General features: G+C 45.4%; 4 protein-coding genes across 8 annotated transcripts; 2 read left to right on the top strand and 2 right to left on the bottom strand.

Moving 5' to 3' along the window:
• Window positions 1-683: 683 nt before the first annotated feature.
• On the top strand, window positions 684-8,572 carry gys2 (glycogen synthase 2). 2 transcript variants are annotated; one of them, XM_047022998.1, is made up of 16 exons: window positions 684-804; window positions 1,720-1,901; window positions 2,203-2,394; window positions 2,566-2,751; window positions 3,438-3,582; window positions 3,740-3,857; window positions 4,008-4,128; window positions 4,423-4,529; window positions 4,737-4,796; window positions 5,153-5,231; window positions 6,538-6,651; window positions 6,765-6,891; window positions 6,988-7,083; window positions 7,206-7,369; window positions 7,759-7,839; window positions 8,091-8,572. In XM_047022998.1, the coding sequence occupies exons 1-16, from the start codon at window positions 684-686 to the stop codon at window positions 8,301-8,303; spliced, it is 2,106 nt and encodes a 701-aa protein (XP_046878954.1). In that variant the 3' UTR covers window positions 8,304-8,572. The 2 variants fall into 2 exon arrangements, with proteins under 2 accessions (XP_046878954.1, XP_046878955.1); XM_047022999.1 differs by lacking the exon at window positions 2,203-2,394.
• Window positions 8,573-10,605: 2,033 nt separating this feature from the next.
• Window positions 10,606-13,251, bottom strand: golt1ba (golgi transport 1Ba). Its single transcript, XM_047022911.1, has 5 exons — window positions 13,110-13,251; window positions 12,550-12,641; window positions 12,251-12,429; window positions 12,031-12,112; window positions 10,606-11,525 (listed from the first exon to the last, which is right to left on the bottom strand). Exons 1-5 carry the CDS (start codon window positions 13,132-13,134, stop codon window positions 11,487-11,489), a joined length of 417 nt encoding a protein of 138 aa, XP_046878867.1. The 5' UTR covers window positions 13,135-13,251; the 3' UTR covers window positions 10,606-11,486.
• A 48-nt stretch (window positions 13,252-13,299) lies between these two features.
• recql (RecQ helicase-like) lies at window positions 13,300-20,883 on the top strand. Of its 4 annotated transcripts, none has more exons than XM_047022909.1 (16): window positions 13,300-13,599; window positions 13,944-14,047; window positions 14,794-15,021; window positions 15,188-15,367; window positions 15,544-15,650; window positions 15,780-15,978; window positions 16,141-16,307; window positions 16,490-16,571; window positions 16,704-16,852; window positions 17,035-17,152; window positions 17,314-17,452; window positions 17,528-17,619; window positions 17,728-17,944; window positions 18,165-18,303; window positions 19,166-19,313; window positions 19,892-19,980. In XM_047022909.1, exons 2-15 carry the CDS (start codon window positions 14,026-14,028, stop codon window positions 19,274-19,276), a joined length of 1,950 nt encoding a protein of 649 aa, XP_046878865.1. In that variant the 5' UTR covers window positions 13,300-13,599; window positions 13,944-14,025; the 3' UTR covers window positions 19,277-19,313; window positions 19,892-19,980. The 4 variants fall into 4 exon arrangements, with proteins under 4 accessions (XP_046878865.1, XP_046878866.1, XP_046878864.1 ...); XM_047022910.1 differs by having other exon boundaries at window positions 19,166-19,292; window positions 19,892-19,976; XM_047022908.1 differs by having other exon boundaries at window positions 19,166-19,309; window positions 19,892-19,974.
• Window positions 20,884-20,988: 105 nt separating this feature from the next.
• Window positions 20,989-24,595, bottom strand: pyroxd1 (pyridine nucleotide-disulphide oxidoreductase domain 1). Its single transcript, XM_047022841.1, has 12 exons — window positions 24,288-24,595; window positions 24,030-24,110; window positions 23,706-23,825; window positions 23,216-23,344; window positions 22,990-23,063; window positions 22,676-22,866; window positions 22,472-22,557; window positions 22,287-22,389; window positions 22,075-22,187; window positions 21,855-21,977; window positions 21,543-21,680; window positions 20,989-21,403 (listed from the first exon to the last, which is right to left on the bottom strand). The coding sequence occupies exons 1-12, from the start codon at window positions 24,366-24,368 to the stop codon at window positions 21,155-21,157; spliced, it is 1,488 nt and encodes a 495-aa protein (XP_046878797.1). The 5' UTR covers window positions 24,369-24,595; the 3' UTR covers window positions 20,989-21,154.
• Window positions 24,596-24,952: the final 357 nt, after the last annotated feature.

Raw genomic sequence — 24,952 nt, 5'->3', positions numbered from 1 at the left:
TTCTAGTCTCTGGTAGAAAAATAACAAAGATAGACGCCAGTCATCAGGAACAGTGCGTCATGGTTGCATCGATAGTGCCTGACTGGAAATGCTGTTATGTTCATTAAAAGAATGAGGCCCCATTTAAACAATGATGTTATTCTATGCATGGCGTGTTATTTTAAAGGTAAGCCTACGTTCAAAATGCATTACAGGCGGACTACTTTAACAGTTGGATAGTGCTTTGACAAATGGTAGTGGAATGAAATTACGTAATCGGTGCGCCGCTGTTTGCTCACCCTGCCACCGGCACGTTCTCAGCTGGTGGCTTTGCCAAAACCATCACACTGATGTCCGTGGACTTCAGTCCCATGCTCCCATAGAATAGCTTTCCCTGTGCAACAGACCAAGGGGTCGAGTTATTCACTGAAAGGCGAAGAGGAAAGACGGACTGCGACCACATCGGGCCCCTCCAGTCCCAAAAACCTGGTATTTCAGCTTTTCCACAACCCCAGGGCCAGGGAAACTCGCGAGCATCTTCCAATTCACTAGACGCCAGTTAGACCACTTCAACCCAACCGCCAACAAGCAGCACTGTTAACATCCCATTTTAAAAAGGAACATTCATACCGGCTTTTAAGGTTTTATGTTGTAAAGGTGTACGTTTGAACAAACAAAAGGAGCCCGTACTTGCTGCTGCAAAGATGCCCCTGACTCGATCCTTGTCCATGAGCTCCCTTAGCGGCCTTCCCCTGTGGGAGGACGAGGACCTCCCCGTGGAAGACTTGCTGCTGTTTGAAGTAGCCTGGGAAGTCACCAACAAAGGTGAGAATGAAAGAACATGGCGTCACCACTCAGGGTCGCTGTGTGCCGCATTACAGTATACGCAGATATGCATGCACAAGTAATCATTCACAAATTGATGGTTCAAAATATGCTGGGAAAGGGATCAGCTGCCTCGAGCTTCTGTAGATGTTGACACAGAGGTCAGAGCAGTCAGACATGGATCTATACTCTATACTGTTATGTGAGGAATAAAACACAATGATGGAATAGATGTAGAACTTCGTCAATTGTAACAGTCTCCTGGGGCTTTTCCACACTTGTTTGTTTGACGGGTGGGCTTTGAAACAGACTCCTATCTTTGGTCCCAAAGAGCAAATATTGAAGTACAGTGAGAGTGGCGATAGAATATCTATGACTGAACAGTTAAACATTAAACTGAATAGATACCCAAACTAAAGAAAATACCTGTATTTAGGTTGATTTTGTTAAATATGGACTACAGAGTTTCATGTCCCCAGAGTTATCTTCAGTTTGGGAGCATTTCTTTTATTTTCTACATATTACAACAGGGTCTGTTTGTGAATCTCTTGTGCAGGATGGAGGATGGTTGGCCTCTTTTTACTCAGTAACAGTTCACAGGTTATCAGGCCTGGATAGATCTGCTATAAGGTATATTACCACCTTATGTAACACTGACAGCCTTCTGACGTCATACACACATTTACAATGTCCTCCTGACAAACGTTTCAGGGCGGTTGTGTGTGCTATTTTCCTGTGTAGGTCTGTTTGTTCCGTCACACGGACAGGTGCCTGTGCTTTTCTTCTCTATAGATTTATGTTACATGGGCCTACATTCGGTTATCATTCATTATAGATGGTCAGTTTTATACTTTTATACACATATACAAGTCATACGTATTCATGCGTTTGTGTGTGTGTGTGTGTTTCCATCAGTGGGGGGTATCTACACAGTGATCCAGACCAAGGCTAAGATAACAGTGGATGAATGGGGGGAGAATCTCTTCATGATGGGGCCGTACTATGGGCACAACTTCAAGACCCAGGTGGAGGCATGCGACCCTCCAAACCCTGCCATAAAGAAAGCCATGGACGCGCTCAACACCAACGGCTGCCAGGTACTCTACAGCCTGCTGCCTTTTCACCACTAGATGGCATCAACGTCTTGTATTTGGTTATGGAGCTCACATAAACAGCAAAGTAATGTACAATGAGCTAGTGAGGAGTGTGTTTACATCAAAAACTATCCAAATAGGGATAACATTTATAATAATGTATTGATGTTTTGTTTGAATAATGGTCATCTACACCTATGCTGTTTACATGATGTGGTTGTAACCATAGGTGCAGCCAATTTCTCTGTGTCGATATTGTATTTTTGTTTATTTTCCTCATATGTTTATGTTTTGGTGTTTACAGGTCCACTTTGGGCGCTGGTTGATAGAGGGCAGCCCCTATGTGATCCTGTTTGACATCGAGGCAGCCGCCTGGAACCTGGACCGCTGGAGAGGGGACCTGTGGGACACCTGTGGTATCGGCATGCCTTTTAACGACCGAGAGGCCAATGACGCGCTCATCTTTGGATCCCTGATAGCCTGGTTCTTCAAAGAGGTACTGTATGTGCAAAGCCTGCTTCTGTTCCAAACACAAATATAGACAGTGGTGTAAGTGCAACATTTAAAATGTTCATACAAGCACCTGACCTTTTTAATTGAAAGTTGTATAACAGTTGCATAAATAATAAAACATAACATGTTCAATTCCCTGTTGTTGGGTTATCAGTTGACGGACCAAACAGGGGACATGCCAAATGTCATCGCTCACTTCCACGAATGGCAGGCCGGGGCGGGGCTTATTCTCATCCGCTCACGGAAGATCCCCGTGGCAACCGTGTTCACGACCCATGCCACTTTGCTGGGCCGGTACCTGTGTGCTGGCAATGTGGACTTCTATAACAACCTGGACAAAGTGGGTTTCATCCTTTACTCACACATATCCAGATACCATAATGATGTACTGTAGCTAATAAACTCTCTCTCTCCTTCTCTACCTCTCTCTCCTTCTCTTCCTCCCTCTCTACCTCTCTCTCCCTTTCTACCTCTCTCTCTCTTTCTACCTCTCTCACTCACCCACACCCACACCCACACACACTGTAGCGAGCTAGTCAGAGTTAGTAAGTGTCAGCCGTGTGGCTGTGCGTCAGGGAGGGTCAGTGGTTACCATACTGCTGTTTGTAATTGGGCCTCTTAGACTCACAGTGTAAAGGTCAGCATGGACCTAAAGGCCATTCACCGGGCTGAGGGATGATTGACAGCCTCTCGTTAGAGGAGACGAGAGGAATGGAAAGGGAAGGAGATGAGAGGTAGAATGGGTAAGGAGAGCTAAGAAGTAAGGAGTGCAAAAGAAAGGCATGGGAAAGAGAGGAGGGAAGTCATTCAGAGAATGTCCTTCCATTATAACAGTTGTCTTTTAAATCAATCAACTACCATCATGCCATCCCCAGGAACAGTAACACCAGCCTGAGATAAATGACAGTCCACACAACGTTTGATATAGTGTTTTATCTTGGTTATAAACCTACTATTTGTGGTGCTGTTCTCCTGTTAGATCAATAGAGTAAGTCATTTATGTTGTCTTCTTTAACCCTGTTTCAGTTCAACGTCGACCAGGAGGCTGGGGAGAGGCAAATCTACCACCGATACTGTCTGGAGAGGGCTGCTGTCCACTGTGCTCATGTCTTCACAACAGTGTCCCAGATCACTGCTGCGGAAGCCAGCCACATGCTGCACAGGAAGCCAGGTGGGGAAGGATTCAACTGTTACACCTTATCACATCCAAGTGGGGAAGGATTAGTCTGTTACACCTCATCACACATCAATCAATATTCATTGAAACAAGTGGGTTACAGTGCATGGCTGCTGAGAGATGGAGGGGTTGTTTGTGTTGTTTTGTGCAGATGTGGTGACCCCCAACGGTCTGAACGTGAAGAAGTTTTCAGCCATGCATGAATTTCAGAACCTCCACTCCACCAACAAGAACCGGATCCAGGAGTTCATCCGTGGACATTTCTACGGGTCGGTCCTGTTGCTGTCCACAAACACATCTCATGCAGAACGACTCACTGGATCAAAGAGTACATGCTTACCTCACACGTCCTAGTGTCACTCCAACATTTTGATTGGTCAATCTCATCAAACTGTGTGTGTGTGTGTTCTGTCTGGCAGCCACCTGGACTTCAACCTGGAGAAGACCCTTTGCTTCTTCATAGCAGGACGCTATGAGTTCTCCAACAAGGGAGCAGACATTTTCCTGGAGTCTCTGTCCAGACTCAACTACCTGCTGAGGGTGAATCTCACCACGTCTCCAGCCTGTCCTCCATGGTCCTGCAGACTGAGGCGCCTGATTGACATTGATTTATGGTGTTACAAGACATCTCTAATCACATACCCCAACCACGTTTTAAAGCTGGTTGTTTGACCTCAGGGGTAAAATGTGGAAATGTGACCTTTGTAGAGCTACCGAACATTGTGCAATTACAGTCTCTTTACAGTTCACCCACTGTAAAGGGTGACCTGGGTCTAGAATGTTCTTTTATTGTTCCGGTTTGTCTTCTTTCCTTTGATTTGCTGTCTATCCCAGGTGCATAAGAGTGATGTGACAGTGGTGGTGTTCTTCATCATGCCAGCAAAGACTAACAACTTCAACGTGGAAACACTGAAGGGACAGGCCGTACGCAAACAACTCTGGTAGGTCTCTAGATCCCACCTAACCAAGTCTAACCAAGTCTTAGCCAGGTTCGACTTAAAAGTCTGCACAGTCTTCATATCAAACCAGAGACTTTCATCCTCTGTTTACCTTTCTCTCATATACTGTTCAGAGACTGATAGTCAAACATTCATCTAACAGTCCTGATTGGCTGACTTGGGTCCACCCCTGTGCTCTTGTTCATGTAGGGACACTGCTCACAGTGTGAAGGAGAAGTTTGGGAAGCGACTGTATGAGGCCTTGTTAAAGTAAGTCCATGTAACACCCTACTTCCCTCTGGTGGTCCCCACAGACTGTCATCTGGTCTGACGGGAGAGTTGGAGCTGGACCTGTCTCTCACTATTATCCCGTAGAGCAAATAAATGACCTTTAGTGTATATCTTAAGTGTTGAAATAGGCTGGGCGTTGATGATGGTTTGTCCATGCTGGTTAGAGTGTGAAGGGATGTGTGTGTATGTGTGCATGTGTGTTTTTGTTGAGAAATGTGTGTGTGTGTGTGTGTCAGATGTGTCAGGAGGCCAGAGGTGAGACCTACAGTATTTCTATCCCTTTCCCTCTTTCTTATTCTCTCTTTTTCCTCTCGCTCTCTATCTTTCTCACTCAGAGGGGAAATCCCTGACATGAACACTATCCTGAACAGAGATGATTTCAGCATCATGAAGAGAGCCATCTTTGCTACACAGGTACACATATATACGAAAATGAAGAACATTTTCCGATTTGTGTGTAATGCCAGAAATATGCAATAAGCAACAATTATATCTTCATTTTTGACAATCGTTTGAATAATAAGTTGTATCCTTGCTTTGTGAAGGCCCTTTAAAACAAGAAATATACATTCAAACACATAACAGCAAGGAATACAAGCAATTCTGAGTTATTCTCCTAGACTGAGATGAACAAAAGAAGTACATAACCTAGACAACTGTCCTAGTCTGAAAGACACAACAACATAGAGGGAGCAATCCAACACAGTTAGATTTTATGAATGAATGGAGAAAACCATTTAAACAGTCAGTGGATCGATGTGAGCTACACCCCAGAGAAGTGATCTATCTTCTGTGGGATGAAGGGGGATTCCCTGGGCCAGAAACACGAATGAGTGCCGGTGAAATGGCCCTCCAGAGTGGGGTTATTTAATGCCTGTCCCAGTGGACCACTGCTTGATAGATCTGCTGTGTAGCAATGATGCATCACTAGCCCTCGCGAAGAGAGACTAGAAAACAGGCCGCCCTCAATTAGATTTGGTTTATGTCAACGTCAATATGTCAGCGGTTGGAAGGGGAGGGGTTATTGACTATAGTACATGTGTACTGGCCTGGGGCAGGAGAGGAAGGGGCCAATGTACATCTGTAGCAATAGTAGTAGTAGTAGTAGGTATTTTATTAATCCCCTGGGTGAAATCAGTCAGACTGTGTTGCCAGTTCATGCTCTCGCTCACGTCAGTCTCTAAACCTGCTTTCTGAGGTTTATTAACTTGTATCCTCATTCACATGCAAATGGCAGGAAGACAAATGTGCTGTTTGCTACTGAAAAGAGAGCTGCAGGGTTTACACCCTCGTGTTACAGCGTAGTGTTAAAGCCTGCTATTGCCCTATACATCTCAATACTGAATTAGCATCCAATTGTTCTAATTAGGAACTCAACATGTTTATCTTACACTGGTCTGTTTTGCCCTAAAGTAAGAACTTTTCAGGCGAGAAGACATTAGATATCATTAGCTGGAGTGTTTGGAAGACAGCAATCGATACTTCTGATGCCTGTTTCAAAGAGTTATTAGTCATGGACCGGTAATCCATAGACTTGGATGCTTTCTCATTGGTTTCTCTGCTGAAGGAGAGTCATGATGAGCTCATAAACACCCACAAGTACCCAAGCATGTCCCTTGTCCCTCACCCCCCCCCCCCCCATTCTTGAGGGAACGTTGGGTCCCCACAAAAACATTAAAAAAGGCCACATGCTCACACACACATGCTTCTATTGTCGCAGAGACACACTCTCCCTCCAGTAACCACTCACAACATGCTTGAGGACGCGTCGGACCCCATCCTGGCCAACGTGCGGCGTATCGGCCTCTTCAACTCTCGCACGGACCGCGTCAAGGTACGGCTGGCTGGCTCCCCCCTTCCCGCGGAACTCACGCCTTCATCTCTGTTTGCAGTCTGAAGACGCGACACAGGGAATGACAGTGAGAGCGTGTCATTTCCTCCTCTCAGATAGTATTCCACCCAGAGTTCCTGTCCTCCACCAGTCCCCTGCTGCCTATGGACTACGAGGAGTTTGTACGAGGCTGTCACCTGGGAGTCTTCCCCTCCTACTATGAGCCCTGGGGATACACACCGGGTACACACAGTCATCACACACATACACACACACAGTGGGTGTTGTGTGTTGCTTTGGGTCTTTGAGTTTGCTTGTTGTGGTTGTCTGTGTTCCTAGGTGAGTGCACGGTGATGGGGATACCCAGTGTCACCACCAACCTGTCTGGTTTCGGTTGTTTCATGGAGGACCATGTCTCAGACCCCGCCGCATATGGTACAGACGGAATCATTTGTGTCCATTCAGATATCTACATATCGATTTTAAATATCCTCCAATTGACCATTTTTTATTGATGTGTGCAAAATGAGTATTGTTGTTGTCCCCTCTCTCCTCAGGGATTTACATTGTGGACCGAAGGTTTCGCTCGGCTGATGAGTCATGCAACCAGCTGACCCAGTTCATGCTCTCCTTCTGTCAGCAGTCCAGACGACAACGCATCATCCAGCGGAACCGCACAGAGAGGCTGTCTGACCTGCTGGACTGGAGGTACCTGGGACGGGTGAGCGCTTGTTCATCAGAATCAGAAAGGGATTTATTCACCATGAAAGTTAGCAAAGACAAGGAATTTGCTTTGGCAGGAAGGTGCATACAATAAACATATAAGAATCTTACATTTTAATGTGTGGTCTAACTATACTAAGGGTACATAAACTAGCAATATTAAGTGGGATAGAATTAAAATAAATTATACAATAAAATATAAGTTGCCATAATTTACAATATAAATACAAATATTACAGGAGATACAAATGGTACAGATACAGTTTTGTAATGTAGTGCACGTCATGCACGTTAACACACACACACGTAAACACACACACACGTTAACACACACACACACGTAAACACACCCACACTCTGATGCTCTGTGGGGATGTGTGATTGCAGTTCTACCAGCATGCCCGCCACTTGGCCCTAAGCAGAGCCTTCCCTGACAAGTTCCAGATGGATCCTCTGGTCCCTCCTAAGGTAGGAGACACAGGACAGGAGAGATCCTGCTCTGTCAGACTGTACTGACACCTGGGATTTGACCCACATGATGTGACCAGTAATTGACAGTTTAACATTTGGATGCATGATACCACATCAGCCACCAGACTCCCTCCATTGATCTCATAGACCCTCTCTGTCTTTTGCTCTCGCACTTGTACAAACGCGTACACACGTACTGCAAAATAAATAATATTGCGACATTTTTGTATTATCTGTACCCCGCACAGACTCAGGGATTCCGTTACCCCCGGCCCGCCTCTGTGCCCCCCTCCCCATCTGCCTCCCTACACTCCACCCCCCACCACAGTGATGAAGACGATGACGAGGACTATGATGAAGATGTAGAGGCAGAGAGAGATAGGCTGAACATTAAAGCGCCTTTCTCTCTAAGGGACGTGCTTGAGGGCGAGAAAAAACTGCCAGGAGAGTCTGGCAACTGATAGGTCAAAGGTCACAGTTGACAAGTCATGCCAGAAGATCTGGGTGGCACACACTGGTAATACTATCAGATACCTGTTTGGTTCACCCTCACAGAAAACCCACAGACCTCTGCTTATATTGAGAGATTCATTTATATAAGTAATTGTTCAGACTAGATTTAGAAAATACTAAAATAATTGTAGATTATAGGATATGTAAAAATGTCATGCTTTGATTCTGGACAAACTCAGTCCTTAGAAATGTATTTGTCTCATCAAAAGTCTGGCAATGTGAATAAGAAATGTTAAAACACTGAATTGCATTGTATCAATCACCAAAGCTTTTGATGAAATGAGTAACAATGAGGAACACTGTTTATATAATAAGTTGTCTTAGACAAGTGTTGCTGTGAATTCAATTTTTTCTTTTTATTAAACAACACATTCAAACATGGTCAGTGTGCCATATTTACAAACCAATATTTTTTCTTACACACCATTTAAAACATCCAACGACAAAAAATGATGGATGCAATCAGATGATGTTTACGAATCAGTACGTCAGTGTGTCAGAAGTATTCTCTTTTCCAAGCTGGCAGGTCCTGAAAATACATTTCATCCGGATTTTCGTCAGCTGAATGGAACAGGAACAGCATTGATTAATTGATGTAGTGACACTAAACATTGTTCGGAGATATTTCCTCTCTAAACATAGCGCTCACCTTCTTCCTTAGCCTGCTGGAGGAAGTTCAACAACACAGTGGCTACTTGGTTCACACTAAGCTTCTCTGTGTTCTGACTGCGTGTCTCTGCAAGGAAGACACACACGCGCGCAAGTGATGACTGGGATGATCTCACGAAGAAGCAAATGAACCATTAAAGATCAAGATACAATGTTGTATATAGTTGTTTTGTCCATGCATGTCAGCAATAAAGGTTGTTTACCCAAGTGTAATGTGTCATACACATCTCCTTCTTTTCGGTCTTCAGATATAAACCGCCTTCCCTCTATAAAAACGTTTTTTAGAACATTGAAGTATCCGTTAGGGATATAGTAAGTTGCTGGTGGATGTGGAATAGTTACAGTTGAAGGAAAATTACAGAACATAAAACATGCTCAAAAATGTATTAATCAGGATCAATTTAAGTAAGATACATACGAGTTCCCTTCAGATACAACATAGCCTGCGGCGTCCAGTTTCTCCGATGGATATTACTCTTTAATTTGAAAACAAAAAAGGACTGGTCAGAACCGATATGTTTCCTCAATTACAATATCTGGAATCGTTACAATTATTTAGATTACCTTGGGTGCACTCCAAGAATGAGAGATGAACGTTGCAACCAGTAAAAGCGCAAGCGCGTATGCCGTAACAGTCCTTGCACCCTAGGCACAGAAGCTGCATTAGGACGCTTTACTTCAGTTACAGCACATGTGGTAAAAGTTTAAAGTCGTTACATTTAAATAAATGTTAGGCTACGTGAGCACAAACTAAATACAATCACTGCTTCTCACCACTTTATTTCTAGGCTATTTAAACATGATACCTATAATATTTACTTAATTTGTAATATAACATGCCCTTACTTTCATTTCGAAAGAAGTTCTCCTTATAGTTGCTGATCCGTTTCCAAGTCAGTGAAGACGTTCAGTGCCTCGCAAGACGCTACTGCTGTATTTATATCAACAGGGTGGGGAGGCCGTAGCCGAACTCTCCGCATATTGGATTATGGATGTCAACAGCAATAGGTCATGCCAATTTGATGAACTGGGGCGAACCCCGAGGGCTGCAAAAATGAATGAACCTGGAAAGCAAGTCAATTACTCACCGTAGGTATACATGTAGACCATCATATAACGTAGTAGAAGTGAAATCAGTAGAAATAATTGCATTTTTTTTTGTTTGTCTCTAAAGTAGGCTAATGGATTAAAATAAAAAATGTGCTAATTTAAGTAACACTTGAAGCGGCCGTATGGTAGGCCTAATAAACAATCGGGGTAATTGCTCGGAAATATCGATATGTTTACACCTTGTGCACTGAAGCGCAGACAGATAGCCTGTGCTGGTCGTTTTTTATGAATGGACCTCTGACAGCCTCTCAATGAACGTAGGAGTGTTTTATCAGGAAAACTTAGGGCGTTCCTACGCATCTCATAGACGTTATCATCCATTTATATAAACTGTGTGTGACATCACTGCAAAAAGGTGGCTCGAAGGGGCTCTTAATCAATCAATCGCTATCATTGGATGTACCATTAACATGTCATGTAATCGGTTTATTGTACACGTAGAGGCCGCAAAATATGACACAGACGAAATTGCTTTTTAAAGACTATTTACAAAAGTGCCCAGCAGTTAAACATTGTCAAAGCATTTTCAGATCACACCTGACTATTCAGTAGGCCTACCCTCCATCCAAATAGCTTTAGGCTAAATGCTAAAAGTCAAACAGTAGCCTAATGTTAAAAAAACCCCGCACCCACCACCTTGTCAGTCATCATAATTCAATGAATGAACGATTAGAACTGACTATGTGCCACCGAGTCACATGTGGCACAGCTTTGAGAAAAAACAGAGGAATTTCCCCTTCCCAGTTAGAGTTAAAGCACAGGCACCATTATATTACGACCAGAGCTGGCTGTTGGAATTATCTACAAACGCACCCTTCCTACAAAAAAGGAAAAAAACCTGTGTTTTACCAATCTAAATGCTTTGCCGATCTAATCATGTCAGATGATTGAGGTAGGAAAGGCTGCATTTGTAGAGGATAAGAACAGGCCCACTCCTGGGGATGTCCTCCACTGTAGTACACAGCCAGCAGCCCTACCCATGCCACACTGCAAAGCTGAGCTGATACAGTTCTTAGTTCAGAAGGGCTTCTTTGGAGAGTCAACTCGTTGGGGAGAGCACTGACATGCAGGATGTCTTGCTGGACCCAGGTAACCGGCTTCAGATCCTTTGGTAAGTAACAGTGTTCCATGGCAACATAAACGCTTTATTGGGACAGTCAGCCAATAAAAATGGCTGATACAAAAATGCAGGCCTTTCCCTTGAAGTGGGATGAGAGTCTTCATATATAAACCCTTAGTAAAAAGATCTGATGCAAGCCAGTGGTTGACCATGTGGATGATTGGCATTGCTTTGTAAAACTGCTGTATGATAAATAAAAATAAATGAAATTTCAGGACACAAAAAGTCCCTGTTATACCATGGTATTACTCTCGCCCAGTTTGTCCACATACTGAAAGAAAAAAACAAAATAAAAGCTTGTTAAATTAGTGTCCTAACACCTCAGAATATAGAGCAACAGCATGACTATGCATGAGACTTAAGGCTATCGGAAGTACGCATATACTAGTTCTCACTCAAATGAATAACCTTCATGGAGAACATCAATATGAAATGACACAGTCAATTCTAAATGTGATTGTGTCCTTGTCAGGAATGGACTGTTATATCTATACAGTGGAATAGGACACGGATACATTAGTGCACACGTTAGTGCATGCAACTTCATGCTCACATGCAAAGGGAAATCTGCAGTGACTGACCAAGCCTTCTGATAGTCTTCAAAACCTTAGGAAGGCTTTAGGAAGACAGAGACACACAACATCACCTTAGAACAAAGGCATCCAAAACACACACACACACACACACACATTTCTCTGTCTGAATTAGTAGGCAACCTGCATCCTTTGGTCAGGTCAGTGAAGCTAGGGAGGATGCAGCTCGGCTCCTACACTCACCCCACTGAGGAAGGAGAAGTTCAGGATAGAGCCCAGGATAGGTATCCTCCTGATGAAGCCCACTATCACTGGGAAGAACCCCCTGGAGGAGAAGCACACAGACAGACCTCATCATGAGATGCAAAACAGAGCCAGCAACTGTGACAGGTAGAGATGGTAGAGAAGAACCACAGCCAGAATGGAGGACTGCTGACTGGACCCTGGATCAGATCATCCTCACCTGAACAGAAGGAAGAAGCCGTAGACTTCCAGCACCACGCCTATGATGGGCCAGCCGATGAGCACCACAAGCACACCACCCAGGAAGAAGCTGGTGGCCTTCATCTTGTGCTTCTGGAAGAAGAACCGGAACGTTCTCTCGAGCCCGATGACAAAGGCGAGCCCCGCTACGAAGAGGATCTTCGAAGTAAGAATGTGAAAAAGAAGAAGAAAAACAAAGAGTGAGATTAACAATTTAAAAAATCGTTTCTCCTTTGGCTTCCATAGCTGACAGGAAGTGTTTCACAGAACAACACTTACATTTCCAATAGCCAGGAGGGCTTTGTCAAAGAACAGGATCATCCCAAAGAAGAGAAAGAACACTCCGAAACCAGTCAGTCCTATCCCTATCTCTGCAAACAGAAAGTAAACACATACATTTCACATAGCTTTACTCAGGTGACTTGCATTAAATTCTTCATTCAAAACTTGTGACGTTATATTTGATCACTGCAAATCAATTTCTGTGCCCGGGCAGAATCAATAAGCAGTCAGTGATGTGTAGTGATTAGGATCAGACCTGGAACATAGCTCAGTGCGTGATCACAGACACACATCATTTAAAATGTTAACCGTGAGAAAAATGTATAGACAGTATTGATAATAATTAGTTTTCTCTCATTGCCAATAACTATTTTGAGATATAAAGTAGCTGCTAACATTGCCTTGTCACGAATGTTAGCCAACAGCAAGCCTAAACTGCAATAGGCTAACTAGAATAATAATCAGTAAGCTTAGCATAAGTAATGTATGTCAACTGACATGTTAGCAAGTCAACAGTACCGGCTTATCATAACTGCAGTCAAATAGAAAAGTCTTACTCTGTGAATCCGTAAGAGAGATCATTTTGACGATGGATAAATTGTTCGAGGCACATTAACCAGAAATATTTGCGGTTTAACAAAAATGAACCCTCTGACAGCTGTCACAGCCGCCAGCAGCCACGTCTTCCGGAAACACGCCTTCCATTGTTCACAACTTCCGGAACAAATCTGAGGTTTGTTCAAGAGCGTTTCAAAACATATTGAATATGGAGCCTCGACGATACAGAACTTTGAAATGATAAATCACAATGCAAAATTAAAAATGTACTCGATGTAATGTATTAATATTGTGTATTGCTTTTAAACCATTAGGTAAATGCTTAGATGAGTGCATGGCGTGACGTGAACACACCCCAGAAACACTAAAGAGTGAAAGCCGTCGCCACCGGATTGGCTCCCAAAGCTCTCAGCGCGAGCTGTCTAGCAACCAACCATCAATAGGAGTCCAAACATACAGACTGAATGGTGAAGTCAACGTCAACGAGTTGTGAGTTTATTTTTCATATTAAACAATAGATTACTACAAATGTTCCCTAAAATAGCAATGCACAGCAATTCATAATTTGTTTTGAAATGCGTTGGCTATCAATCAAAGCAATCTAAAGCACTGTAGTCTCAAAGCTGGCTAGCTAGCCTAGCTAATAGTGAGCAGGTGGGTTGTCAGATCGAGGACGACTATGCAAGCCAGATGGCAGGATCATCTCCTATTCATTATCAACACAGTAGTTAATTGTGTTATGTAGACTAACGGGCCAGCATGCACAATTAGTAGTGGTAGTAATGTACCCATGATCATTTGTTAAAGCTGCACATTGTTTTTTCTTCTTCCAGATTTACGTCTAGCTTTACGTCGAGGTTATCTCCTTCGACGAGGTTATCTCCTTCGAGGTAGCAAGCTTAGACAGCTTTGGTAATGGAAAGTGAAAGTACAAATGGTAAGTCTGTTGAAATGTACATTTGATTGGATTTTATTGTTCCTTCTTAAAATGACGGTATGTCACTGTATGAGTTGAAGAAATAACATTGGAGCATAAAACATCATGTTTCAGTGAGTACTGGACATTTATTTAGTGTGAGAGACGTAGAGCTCAGCAGATGACGCCCGTGAGAGGCAGGTACAGTCATTTGCTCTCCCCCCCAGAGGCGTGACTAGTGTGTCTGAGATCATTACACCTCCACCCGTGACACAGAGGTCATTAGTAACTAGGAAAGTGTTAGACTTCTCTCCCAACTCACAGCTGGCTCTACCATGTCACACTCGGTCCCAGAGGGCCACAGCATAAGCTTGTGGATAGGCAAGACCTAGGCTCATCCTAGTAATCCCTATGAAGGGGTCAGATGGCTGAGCGGTTAGGGAGTCGGGCTATTAATCAGACGGTTGTTGGTTCGATTCCCGGCCGTGCCAAATGACATTGTGTCCATGGGCAAGGCACTTCACCCTACTTGCCTCGGGTAGAATGTCCCTGTACTTACTGTAAGTCACTCTGGATAAGAGCGTCTGCTAAATGACTAAAGGTAAAGGTAAGGTAAAGGATGTAGAACAGGGTGTGACTTGTATCCAGGCTTATGTCAGTTGGCAGTTATGCCACCTAGGCCAGATAAGATTTGTTTACAGACTTTTTGTTTTACTTATCTGTGTTAGCATGATGAAACATAAACCTTTTGGCCTCCCGTTCTTCAGAGGTGCAGGCAGAGCTGGATTCAGTGGAGGCGGAGTTGGAGGTGGTGGAGCTGCAGGTAGCAGAGCTGCTGGAGAAGCAGACCAGTCTGAGTTCCCGCAGGAAACACCTTCTAAGGAAGCTGGAGGAGGCATGTGACTCCGCCCAGCCCTCAGGCTCCTCCTCCTCGTCACAGTCCTCCAGAGCCGGGCCTATCAGCAAGAAGGAGATGCAACTCTATGACAACTCTGGTACAGTACAGGATAGATTCCCGCATTACTCTCCACTGAGGTTGCCAGTGCCAGTGAACAGTTTATGCTACTGTTTCCTGTTGAGATCAGATAGTGTTGTGATGCGTTCGAAGGTGAACCTTTCAGAATTAAAGTCGGTTTCTTATGATCTCTTCCATCATTCTAGATTTCCCCTGGTCCAAGGAGCTGGAGGAGAAGCTGAAGGATGCGTTCCAGTTGTCTCAGTTTCGTCCCCTGCAGCTGAGGGCCATTAACCTGAGCATGTCTGGCAAGGATCTGTTCTTAGTGATGCCCACTGGACGCGGCAAGAGTCTGTGTTATCAGCTACCTGCTGTCTGCTCCGAGGGTAAGGTCACACGCACACCCACACACAGTTTCATTATCAACTTGGCTCTAAACTCTCCTTATGGCGTTGTTATAGGACCAATGTGGCAGTGGTCAGGCTAATGGTTCTGGGCAAACACGCATTAGCCTCTTCATGGAGAATCACCCATCTGTTGTCCTAATGTGCGTGTGTTTTAGGTTTCACCCTGGTTGTGACTCCTCTGGTGTCGCTTATGGAAGATCAGCTTATGTACTTGAAGGCCAGAGACGTGTCAGCAGTTTCACTCAACGCATCCAGCAGTAAGGTAAAGGACCAACACCATCCTAGACAACACAACACCACTTCTCTTCCTGCCCCTGCTTTCCCCACACCTCCAGTTTGCACTCTCATGGCCATTATCGACAGTGATGGACTGAGCTATGTGTCCATGCAGGAGCATGCGAAGATGGTGATGGGTGGACTGACAGACCCGAAGGCCCCCTTTAAGATGCTGTACGTCACTCCGGAGAAGATCGCCAAGAGCAAGCTGCTGATGTCACGTCTAGAGAAGGCCTATCAGGCGGGCAGGCTCAGCCGCATCGCCGTTGACGAGGTCCACTGCTGCAGCCAATGGGGGCATGACTTCAGACCAGGTGACTTACCTTGTGACGTTTTCCAGATTTTGCGTAGCCTATGTGTAGTCTGCCATCCTTGCAGTTTGTCTCTGACCGTTTTTTTCCATAACTGCATTTATGTGCATGTTCATCCACGTGTTACACACAGTCATAACGTCCTCTCTCCTCGCACGCGTGAAGACTACAAGCTCCTGGGGATCCTGAAGAGGCAGTTCCCTAACGTGCCGTTGCTAGGCCTGACTGCCACGGCAACGAGCAGCGTTTTGAAGGACTGTCAGAAGATCCTGTGCGTGCCTGAGCCAATCACGCTCACCGCTTCCTTTAACCGCACTAATCTGTACTACGAGGTGAGCGCGCCATGGCAACCGCACTCCTGCACTTACCTGGCTGCCCACCTGCCCTTCAAGCATCCGCAAGCGCGCGCACACACACACACACACACTCCTGTCAGTGATGCTCTGACCTTCTGAAGAACGCTACATACGTTTATTTATTGTGACCCTTAACATGCCTTGCTTGCTTCTCTCAGGTTCAAATGAAAGATGCAAACCACGAGACATCAATTGCGGACATATCAGCTTTGATCAAGAAGAGATACCAGGACCAGTCAGGTATTCCACCTCTGCTGTCCCCAACGCTTTACAAGGTTGATTCAAAGCTTATGTGACACTCTTATTAGCCTGCTTAATGTAACTCTCCTGGTTAAATGGAGTCAGCGTTTTGGATGTGTTTGGTTCCTGCAGGGATAGTGTACGTGTTCTCTCAGAAGGATGCAGAGGTGGTGTCCTCCGACCTGGAGAAGAAGGGCATCGTGTCATACCCCTACCACGCCAACATGCACCCTAACGATAAGTCCAAGATCCACCGCAAATGGACCAATAACAAGATCCAGGTACTCACCAACACCAATGCACACCGAACCAGGCCAGGCTAGAGGCCTGCTGACCTCCTTTGACTTTGGAGTAAACTTGGGGAATTTGGAGCTTTGCTCTCTGACCTGGAGTTGCAGGAAGGAGCGGTTCCATTTCGACCTCTGCGTGTTGTTTAGTTTGAGGGTATTGATGACTGTTCTAGGTGGTGGTGGCCACGGTGGCGTTTGGCATGGGCATCGACAAGCCTGACGTGAAGTTTGTGATCCACCACACTATCAGCAAGTCCATAGAGAACTACTACCAGGAGAGTGGACGTGCAGGTTGGGACTCATTCACTCATTTTTATAATTTTCCTCAACTGCGACACATTTTTTGTCTGAGAAGAACATCTGTTAATGGAAAACTACACAAGGAATTCACGTAAATGTCTATCATCAATTTTCTCTCTCCACCTCACCCCCCCCTCTCTTCCCCCTTTCAGGCAGGGATGACCGTCCTGCAGACTGTATCGTGTTCTACGGCTTTGCGGACATCTTCAGGATCAGCACCATGGTTGTCATGGAGAACGTGGGGCAGAAGAAGCTTCTGACCATGGTGGACTACTGCCAGAACGTGGACAGGTACTGAAGACATAGAGGGACGGACTGGTGGATGGAGGTGTACTACCATTGCTGATTCCCGTCTGTTCTGTCCAGGTGTCGGCGCTCAGTCATGGCGGTTCACTTTGATGAAGTCTGGGATGATGAAGGATGCAACCAGATGTGTGATGTCTGCAGACATGGGAACGGTCTGTCTCCCTGCCTACCTACCTGTCTGTCTGTCTGCCTACCCGTCTGTCTGCCTGCTTGTCTGGGTCTGACTGGTGTTCTCATGTCCCCTTGCCTTTGTGTCGCAGACTACATCACAGTGGACATCACAAACTATGCCCGGGAGGTGCTCCAGATCGTGGAGCTGGCAGCCTCTCTGGACGAGAAGATGACCCCTCTGAAGGTGGTGGAGGCCTGGATGGGCAAGGGCCCGGCCAAACGCAGGAAGATGATCCAGACCACCAGCCTCTCTCGACCGGAGGTGGAGGCCATCATCGTCCGCCTGCTCATCCAGGGCTACCTAAGGTTCAACACCCTGTACATAGCAGTTACACACACACACACACACACACACATATACACACACACACATATACACACACACACATATACACACACACACATACACACACACACATATACACACATACACACACACACATATACACACATACACACACACACACACACACAGCCATCTGTAGCTGGTTTGTCTATTGATGTGTGGCTGGCCTCGTCCTGGCAGTGAGGACTTCAGCTTCACACCGTACACCACCTACTTCTACCTGAAGCCTGGTCGTAAGGCTGCTCTGCTGAGGAGCCAAGCTAACTCCATCAGCATGAAGATGAGGAGGACGGGGTTGGCAGCAGCAGACACGACCACGGTCAGTACAGAACACACACACACACACGCACACACTGAAGGGAGACATTTCTAGTTGTTCTTCAGTGTTTTTTTGTTGTTGTGATATGTGAGTCGATGTCTTAAATACTTAATCCTCTTCTCTCATCTTTTCTCTTTTACTTCTTTGTTCTACTGTGAAATCTCTCTTTTATTCCTGTGTTGTTCTCTGACCTGTTTTTCCCACTTTCCTATAAACCATTGTGCTTTTTGGATTATGTTTTGTGACACTTATTTAATTAACTACAGATCCCATGAGGTAAGTAAAACATATTTCCCAGGTGACACAAAAAGGTCTTAATCTTAAATCAAACATCTAGTTCTTTAAATATGTATTTCTGCCGCATACGATTCCTACAACTTGCATTTTCTTCCAAAGCTTTTCTAGAGCAGTAATCATTGCCAACACCATCTTTTACCACCTGTGATCACCTCTAGCAATCTAACAACACACTGTTAGAAGAAGCCACCCTTAACCACTGAGACAACTTCTGATCTGATTCACTCACTCAAATCACCTCGGTCTCAAATTTAACGTTTTTATTTACTCCGATAATCAACTCTTAAGATGGATCAACAACCTCTGATTCCCTTACATGGGGGAGGGGGGGTGAAGGTTCAAAGAAGTCCATCTCCTCGGTATTCTGACGCACATTGTCATCACCAGACTGTGATGGACAGTGAGGAGTGATGCTCCCTGAGACCTGGGGAGCAGATATCCTGTGCTGTCCCCATGTCCCATGTCCCATGTCCCATGTCCCCATGTCCCTGTCCTGATCTCCTCCTGATCCCATCCACAGTGTGTGAAGCCTGCCAGGTATCAAGCTAATGTCACTGACCTGCAGGTTAAAGGGTGTGGTGACCAGGTAAAGCCACCAGGAGCCAAGAGAGCCAGCGGGGACACAGCTGCCAGCCCCCCAGGCAACAAGAAAGCCAAGAAAAACCCTGTCCTCTAGTTCTCCTGGAGGGAAGGTAGAGAGAGAGAGAAAGAAAGTACAGTTCATTTATTCTCTGTTTCAACTGCTCCACCGCATCTTGGGCATGGCATCGTCAAGGCAACTGTCTGTCAGTCTTTGGGTTATGATAAAACAAGTGCTAATTTTTTTGGGGGGACAACAAGGTGGTTATCCTTGGTGAGAAGGGAAAATGCATGTCCCATTTCTATATCCATACATAAACATTGCTTGTCATTAACACAGTCAGCACTCATGGTCTCTGTCCTAACTCAACCCTGTGTGTATGTCCTGTCACTGCACACACGTCATTCAGTACAGAGCATGCTTTCACTAATGCTGTGCCTCACTAACTAGACCCACTAACATGGGTTTGTCTGTCTAGTTATGTTTAGAGGCTGTTTGACTATCTGTTAAACTGGCCTTTCCTGCTGCATGTTTGGTGTTAAGTCTTTAAAGCAGCACTTTTCCTTTTGGTTCACCTCAAACTCTGATTGAACAGGGGCTAAACACTCGATGTCCGGGTTATGGGTTCCGTCTAACGCTTAGTCACAGGAAATGGATCCTATGCTGTAAGGTGAAAGGTCGCTGACCCTGGCTGTTTCCTGTCTCTAACAGGAGGATGAGTCTAGTGCTGGAGCCCAACACGTTTTAACACCTGCTGTTGTCAATGGCAACGGCAGTCCTCTGCCGAGACCCAAGCTAGTGAAGATGGACAAAGACCAACAGAACCTAGCCAAGAAACAGAACCACCCTGATCAGGAGGAGGAGGAGGACTCTGGAGATGGGCCTGTCTTACCCACCGCTATAGAGGTGGACGTAGAGATCAATATTATAGACAACGAGCACACACCTCCACCAATCAAACCTAGTTCCAAACGTAAATCAACGACCCCTCAGAGACGGAGGAGATCCTGCAAAGATCAGTCTCCTCCGGCCCCTGCAGTCTCCAGCCCCGACCACCAGGGGCCAGCGTTGGTCGCCTCCCCCTCCCAGATCTCCATCATCTCTGAGGGAGCTGTGGAGGAGCTCTGTGACCTCCGCAACTACTACAGCAAGCAGCTGCGGCGAATCAACTACATTTCCCAGGAGTACTTGCAGCAGCACCCAGAGCCAGGGGTTCTGGCCTGTATCAGGGAGCCTCTGAAGAGCCTGCGCCTGCCTCGAGGGGCGACCATTGCCAAGACAGCGAGGAACCTGTGGACCAGAGTCAGCTCTAGGAGAAAGCTCATCCAGAGATGACCTCGATGGCATCTGGTATTGACTCATGAAATATGTTACTAATCGTTTTTCCGCATCCGAAATGTTCCATCATTCAGTGTATTTTGTGTATAATTTGATATCATTGTGATATGTTCCATCATTCAGTGTATTTTGTGTATAATTTGATATCATTGTGATATCTTATTACCGAGCTTGTGTGCCTAGAAATATATTTTTTAAGCTCACTACCTTCTTGATATTTCATTAATGTTTTTATATTTGGCTTGCCTCTTTGTGTATTATTTTACAGCGACTTCAGGTACAGCACTAAGCCTTGCTGTGAAACTTTTAGGCACTTTGTTCTTTGAATTGAACACCTTTTGGTTAATAAAACAGGTTTGAACTAATGTGGTGCTCAAATGCCATCTGGTGGTCATTTGAAGGTACACACGGAGTAGAGGGCAGGCAGGGAACATCCTCCAGACCAACCCTCTATCGAGCCTTAGTCCATGTTTATATGCCAAAGCACACCCCAGTCAGCAAAATAATTTATTTTAAACTTAATTTACAACAATCGTTCAAATCACACTTAAATAAAACGGATGTGCAAGACCCTGTAGATAAAAACGTATTGGCTCGAAAACCACTTGGTTTCCCTCTTGTCTGCAGCACGTAGCCTCAGTCAAAGTAGTCCTCTATATCTATGTTGGGGTTCAGCAGCTCGTCTCTATAAGGCGTCAGGTCCATCTGGTTGAGAATGAGGTTCTCGAACGTCTCCTCCAGGTCAGTCTCTCCGATCAGGACGGCCCCCATCATCCTCCCCCCGCTCAGGACCACCTTGACGTACTCCAGGGCCTTGGTGCAGCGCAGCAGCAGCTCCTGGTCAAGGCCCAGGCCCTGGCCGTTGAACTTCCCCAGAAGGACCACCTGGGAGGACAGGATGGGAGAGAAACTCATGTCAATATGTGACGTGAAATAGGAAACTCATTGTGCAGTTCTAATTCAATGTGGCTGAAATCCACAAGACAGTTGGCCCAGGTCTGCAGACCACCAAAAACCACGGTACCTTGTAGTTGAAGAACTTGGTGATGTGTGAGAAGAGCTCGAAGCAGAAGTCCAGCTCTATGGGTTCAGCCAGGACGTCAGCGGCCATGCAGCGGCCTGCGTACCAGCCCATCTGTCGAGCCTGCGTCCACAGACGCATCTACAGGGGAGATGGACGGAGAACGAGACTCAGAGGAGAAAAAGACACACGGAAAGACAGACATTGCTTCTCAAATCCCAACCAGTCAGGTCGGTCAGAGGCCAGTTGAAGGTTGCTTGTTAAAGGGGCCGCAACCGCTCGTGGGGGGGGGGGGGGGTCATGTCTGTAGCCTACCTGCTGCCACAGCGGGCTGGGTTCCCAGCATGCAGTGCACACATCTCCCGCGGCGTACACATCAGGCTCTGACGTCCTCATGTGGTCATCCACCTGCAGTCCAGCGTCGTCCGCCAGCGCAAACTGACCACATGTATGGAAACACACACACACACACAGCCTGTTAACACTTAAGTGAGACAAAGGTCTGTCAATACTGTGCGTGTAACTGTTTCCTTACACTGTTGCCATGGAGGAATGGTTCTGTGTTGGGCACGACACCTGTGGCGCTGACGATAAAGTCACAGCCAAACGTTTTCCCATTGGTCAGCTGGACGTACACCTTCCATGATACTGCAGGAAGAGAGGGAGAGGATTAGTGGACAGGAAAGGCATATTTACATTTGACATTTCCTATAATCATAAACGAGAAGTGCAACGAGGCCTCCAGACCTGTGTCAGTTGTGTGTAGAGCATGCTTTGAATGCAGCCATTCCTGGTGTGTGTAGATCTTTTCAACCTCGCACTGGTACTCCATGGTCACTCTGTGAGACACCTGGACACAGCACAGAGGTACAGATTACACACACAGTTACACGCATGCATGCAGACACACGTGCACACACACACACATGCACCTCCTCCTGTGCTCCTCTCAGAGTGATGTCCTCGTGCCAGTCTGGTCCCAGGGCACTGCCAGGCTCTGTCACCCTACGATCTCCACCTTAAACACACGCATGAAGCGTGTATTCAGTGAAACATACATCATTATTTTCCTCCTTCTGGCATATTTCTGCCAATATCCCTGCCCATAAGTCCCAGTGAAGCAGGTGTGTGTTTACCTGAGGTAGCTGCAGCCAAGGCTCCAGCCCCTTCAGTGGTGTAGCGAGCTCTCCTATACGGAACAGCTCTCCCCGGCTTCGCGGTCGCCAGGGATGGGATGAGGAACTGGGCGGCTCCTGCATCGAAGAAGGTGTTTCCTATGGCCTTGTCTTTTACAGCCCAAATGACCTCGCAACCTTCCACCTCGTACCTGCAAAGGCAAAATACTGCACGTGGATTATTCAGATCTGGGTTGCAGATTCATTCAAATTCAACTACAACAACAAAAAAGGAGCATTAGCACTAAGTGGTGTTCATAGTGCAATGTACTCACACTAATTCCAAGGCAATGCCTCCATTCCCAATGACCACTATTCTTTTCGCTTTAGATAACTGCTTTTGAAACTCCTGTAGACAAAAGGGCAGATAAATTCCAATAGGTATAGCAGTATACCAATAACAGTATACTGACCAATACCCAGAAACTAAGTATATTTGATTCAACGGTAACAGGTGGTTGGTTGACTGTAGACTGTGCAGAGCAGGGCACCCAAGTGTACCTGGGCGCTATCTGTGTCTCGTATCCCCAGGACAAAGGGGTTGTCCTGGGTGAGTAGTTTGGGTCTTCCCCCGCTGCAGATACAGAGCTTCTCATACAGGATCTCCTGACCGTCTACAGTGTGAAGAGTCTGAGAGCAGTCAGGATCAGAATATCAGTCACACTAAATAAGCCATTTCCTTCAACTGATAAATACAGTTTATCACAAGAGACACAATATCCACAAGATGGCAGTGCTTGACAGGAAGTCAGGTGGACTTGAGGACAGAACACAAACAAACTATGTTTTAGGTGGAGATCATTTAGCTTTTTCAGAAATGTAAGAGACAAATACAGACTAGGTGGATTGTGGAAAAGATCCATGCCACTGTTTAACAAAACAAAAAAAGAACAAGCTATTGTTCAGTACCCAAAATGTTTATTAGCAATTGTTTTCCTGTGAGACAGTAAAGGAGAGATCCCATTCTGCCTGCCCAGGCCCTTGCACTTACATGTAGCTGTGGCTGAAGGCCTGTGACAGCAGACTGGATTACTTTCAGGTTAGTGTACTTCTCCTCCAGGACGCTGGAGGGACACTCCTCCACATCAAACTCCTCCAGAGTCTTTGACACCTAACCAGGACCAGGGAGGAGATCCAACACGTTATTAGGCTCTGAGAGCATTAAGGGATATCCCAGGGGTGTCATACAAAGTGGATAGTATGCAGTTAATGCCATGGACAATCTATACTGTGTAGCAGACTAGATAAAGGGTTAGCTACTATCTGGTTTAGGTCATTCCTGAAACAGTAACAGACTGGACAACAACCTGCTTACCTGTTTAAAATGTGTAACTGTCTTTATCTGAGGAGCTGCAGTCAGAAGGGCGACATCACTCGATGGAAACTGGGAGGCCAACTGTCAATAATTTGTCAGTGTTTGAAATATATTTGAGTACAATTTAAGTTAAAATTGATTGATTAATTGTAAAAGAATACTACAGTAGCTGGCTAGCTTTAATTCAATACAAAAATGACTCAGGTGTTACTGTAGAGGACCCAGGAAAGAACTGTTCAATATGCTGAAGATGCTCACCTGCTCAGCACAAGTTACACCTGCGATTCCCCCACCGACAACAACAAACCTAAACGTCCCTTCTTTATTTTCTGCCATCATTCGTTTTTTTTAAATATATATATAACTTTCACTTGTGCAGAGCAAAGCTTCCAAACTGGCTAGGATTGTCAATTTCTTCAATGTCCTTATCCCATTCTTTAAAAAAAAGTTTCAGTCACAGATTACTGCTTGAAACATCGTGATCCTATTTGCGGTGATAAAATACAACTGGTATACTAACGATGTTGTGGCATCAGGCACAAACGTGCGGTATTGCTACTTCCTTGTTTTCTCCATAGACTACGGCAAGCGCCAAGGTCTAAAAGCATTTTCGCCAGAATGTCCAGTTAAGTGTAGCCATTACAGTCAGTTCACTCTACTACAATAAAGGTTATCCAGAGTGTGCGTAGATAACTAGTCTGCTTATCAAACAGGAGTCCTCTGAAGTCAAGATAAAGGTTCCCATGCTTATTTTTCTCGTGAAATCCTGAACATCGGAACACACAGAGGGTCTTGAATGTTTTAAGAAGACCCACTGTAAAAAGTACACCAACTTTTCATTGGTTTAGTTTTGATGGGACAATTTAATCAGATATGGCCCCTCCCCTCAAGACCAAAACACAAATGTTTTGCCAGTATGCGTC

The sequence above is a fragment of the Hypomesus transpacificus genome, chromosome 7 (assembly GCF_021917145.1).
Source record: "Hypomesus transpacificus isolate Combined female chromosome 7, fHypTra1, whole genome shotgun sequence".
Classification (NCBI taxonomy): domain Eukaryota; kingdom Metazoa; phylum Chordata; class Actinopteri; order Osmeriformes; family Osmeridae; genus Hypomesus; species Hypomesus transpacificus.
The sequence above is the reverse complement of the archived record's forward strand: the minus strand, read 5'-3'. Positions and strand labels throughout refer to the sequence as shown.

What these genes read in the sequence shown, in the direction of transcription:
- recql (XM_047022907.1), top strand. Translation starts at nt 14,026, where the DNA reads ATGGAAAGTGAAAGTACAAATG. An exon ending in CTCATCCAGGGCTACCTAAG is followed by an intron (nt 17,945 to 18,164) that starts GTTCAACACCCT and finishes TCGTCCTGGCAG; the next exon opens with TGAGGACTTCAGCTTCACAC. An exon ending in CAGCAGCAGACACGACCACG is followed by an intron (nt 18,304 to 19,891) that starts GTCAGTACAGAA and finishes TGTCTCTAACAG; the next exon opens with GAGGATGAGTCTAGTGCTGG.
- pyroxd1 (XM_047022841.1), bottom strand. Translation starts at nt 24,368, where the DNA reads ATGATGGCAGAAAATAAAGAAGGGACGTTTAGGTTTGTTGTTGTCGGT. An exon ending in GTGTAACTTGTGCTGAGCAG is followed by an intron (nt 24,111 to 24,287) that starts GTGAGCATCTTC and finishes AATTATTGACAG; the next exon opens with TTGGCCTCCCAGTTTCCATC. An exon ending in GAGACACAGATAGCGCCCAG is followed by an intron (nt 23,064 to 23,215) that starts GTACACTTGGGT and finishes TTTTGTCTACAG; the next exon opens with GAGTTTCAAAAGCAGTTATC.
- gys2 (XM_047022998.1), top strand. Translation starts at nt 684, where the DNA reads ATGCCCCTGACTCGATCCTTGTCCATGAGCTCCCTTAGCGGCCTTCCC. An exon ending in GACTCAACTACCTGCTGAGG is followed by an intron (nt 4,129 to 4,422) that starts GTGAATCTCACC and finishes TGTCTATCCCAG; the next exon opens with GTGCATAAGAGTGATGTGAC. An exon ending in ATCCTCTGGTCCCTCCTAAG is followed by an intron (nt 7,840 to 8,090) that starts GTAGGAGACACA and finishes TACCCCGCACAG; the next exon opens with ACTCAGGGATTCCGTTACCC.
- golt1ba (XM_047022911.1), bottom strand. Translation starts at nt 13,134, where the DNA reads ATGATCTCTCTTACGGATTCACAGA. An exon ending in CCCTCCTGGCTATTGGAAAT is followed by an intron (nt 12,430 to 12,549) that starts GTAAGTGTTGTT and finishes CTTACTTCGAAG; the next exon opens with ATCCTCTTCGTAGCGGGGCT. An exon ending in GGCTTCTTCCTTCTGTTCAG is followed by an intron (nt 12,113 to 12,250) that starts GTGAGGATGATC and finishes CTTCTCCTCCAG; the next exon opens with GGGGTTCTTCCCAGTGATAG.